Genomic DNA, 1,558 nt, shown 5'->3' with positions numbered 1-1,558 from the left:
CCATGAAACCTTTTACAATGAAATAGACTCTTTCTTGTATCATCATAATATTAAAATTCAATGTAAATTATGCAATAACTTTTATCGAATTTACCACTAATCATCATGGTTATCCTCTCGCCCATTTTTTTCACACTTAATTGTAATTCTATAACTCCGAACTGATGATTAAAAAAGATGTAGACGTAAAATGGATTAATTGGACTTTCAAAAGATTAATAAAATTTTAGAGAGATATTCAATTATAAATATATAAGATGCCCTTTATTTCAACAATACATAATATAACATAAAACTAGAAATTCAAATAACATTGAAATTCAGTCCTAATCAAGTCCCATAAATGAAACTAGTTAAGCCTGTGTGATCTAATTGAAAATGATTAAAACAACATGAAAAATAAATAATTATGATAGGGCATCCTGGCAGATCTAAGCCATCAGATCAAAAGAATTCCGAGGGATTATTTCCATCACTTCCACCCTTATTGTTGAAATCAAACAAATGAGGCTGCATCATAGGATTCTGAAAAAATGGTGGTTGAAATATCTGAGCATGCTGGGGATTTCCTTGATGATGGAGAGGCGTGTCAGAGTTTGAACTATTTCCAACAAAGAATGGAATAGTTTGGGTATGTGCACCTTGAGTTACCATTCTTTCAGCATGTTGTGCAACAAGTTTTTTTAGTTGCTCTAAACCTCTCTGGAAAAATTCAAGTTGAGCCCTTGTCATCTTATCAATGGCACTTGCCGACCAAAACAGAGCCTCATTTGCCTTAAGATAATGGCTCGGCTGATCACCACTCTTCTTCTCATTGTCCAGCATACTGTAGATTTGAGTGAGGTGACAATTGAGCTCATGCACAATGGCGCTATGGCGAGCCTCAATAAACTGCATGGTGCCATTGTTCTGGGGTGGAACGCGTGACAGATAACGATCTATGACCGTATCAACATGTGGGTGACCAAAGGAAAACACCTTATCACCAGGTGAGAATATGACGAGGGCAACATCAGCATCACAAAGGGTGCAAAGTTCACTTGCTTTCTTGAAGAGCCCACTACGGCGCTTCGAGAAAGTCACTTGCAGGTTGCTATCATTGCTCATCTTTTTCATCTCAATCTTTTGGCGACCACGACCTTTCCTTTCAGTTGACATGGTTGAAATTCGGAAGGAGAGAAGAAAAAAGAAAGTGATGAATGTGTTTGGAACTTCAAACTAAGAAATGACACATTATAATCGAGTGTGAAGAGGTTGTTTTATAGCTAAACTTAGGGTAAATAATTTTTACTCGAATTTAGATTTAGTAAAAAAAAAAATCTGAACCTGGATCTTTTTCAAAAGTTATACACTTTTTATTAAATTAAAATATTTATTGTATCTTAGAGATTTACATTAAATCTCTTTTTATTGTTTGAGTCTGGTGGGTCTGGTAGAAGTTGATGTTCTGGAATTACGACAGTCATCAATGGAAGCTCCAAGAATGATATTATCAGGAATGGAGACTAGGTTAGGTGCTGATTGAACTATGTCAGTACATGTAAATTGGAGTGGCTCA

At 35.6% G+C, this 1,558-nt stretch overlaps 1 protein-coding gene across 1 annotated transcript; it reads right to left on the bottom strand.

Annotated features, from left to right (window-relative positions):
* Positions 1–268: 268 nt before the first annotated feature.
* Positions 269–1,206, bottom strand: LOC131611216 (agamous-like MADS-box protein AGL62). Its single transcript, XM_058883311.1, has one exon. It carries the CDS (start codon positions 1,156–1,158, stop codon positions 445–447), a length of 714 nt encoding a protein of 237 aa, XP_058739294.1. The 5' UTR covers positions 1,159–1,206; the 3' UTR covers positions 269–444.
* Positions 1,207–1,558: the final 352 nt, after the last annotated feature.

This window comes from Vicia villosa, linkage group LG1 (genome assembly GCF_029867415.1).
Source record: "Vicia villosa cultivar HV-30 ecotype Madison, WI linkage group LG1, Vvil1.0, whole genome shotgun sequence".
Lineage (NCBI taxonomy): Eukaryota > Viridiplantae > Streptophyta > Magnoliopsida > Fabales > Fabaceae > Vicia > Vicia villosa.
Note: the sequence above shows the minus strand (reverse complement) of the source record. Positions and strands in the feature narration are given on the sequence as shown.

Excerpts from the sequence above, each read along its gene's own strand:
- LOC131611216 (XM_058883311.1), bottom strand. The coding sequence starts at position 1,158 with ATGTCAACTGAAAGGAAAGGTCGTGGTCGCCAAAAGATTGAGATGAAA.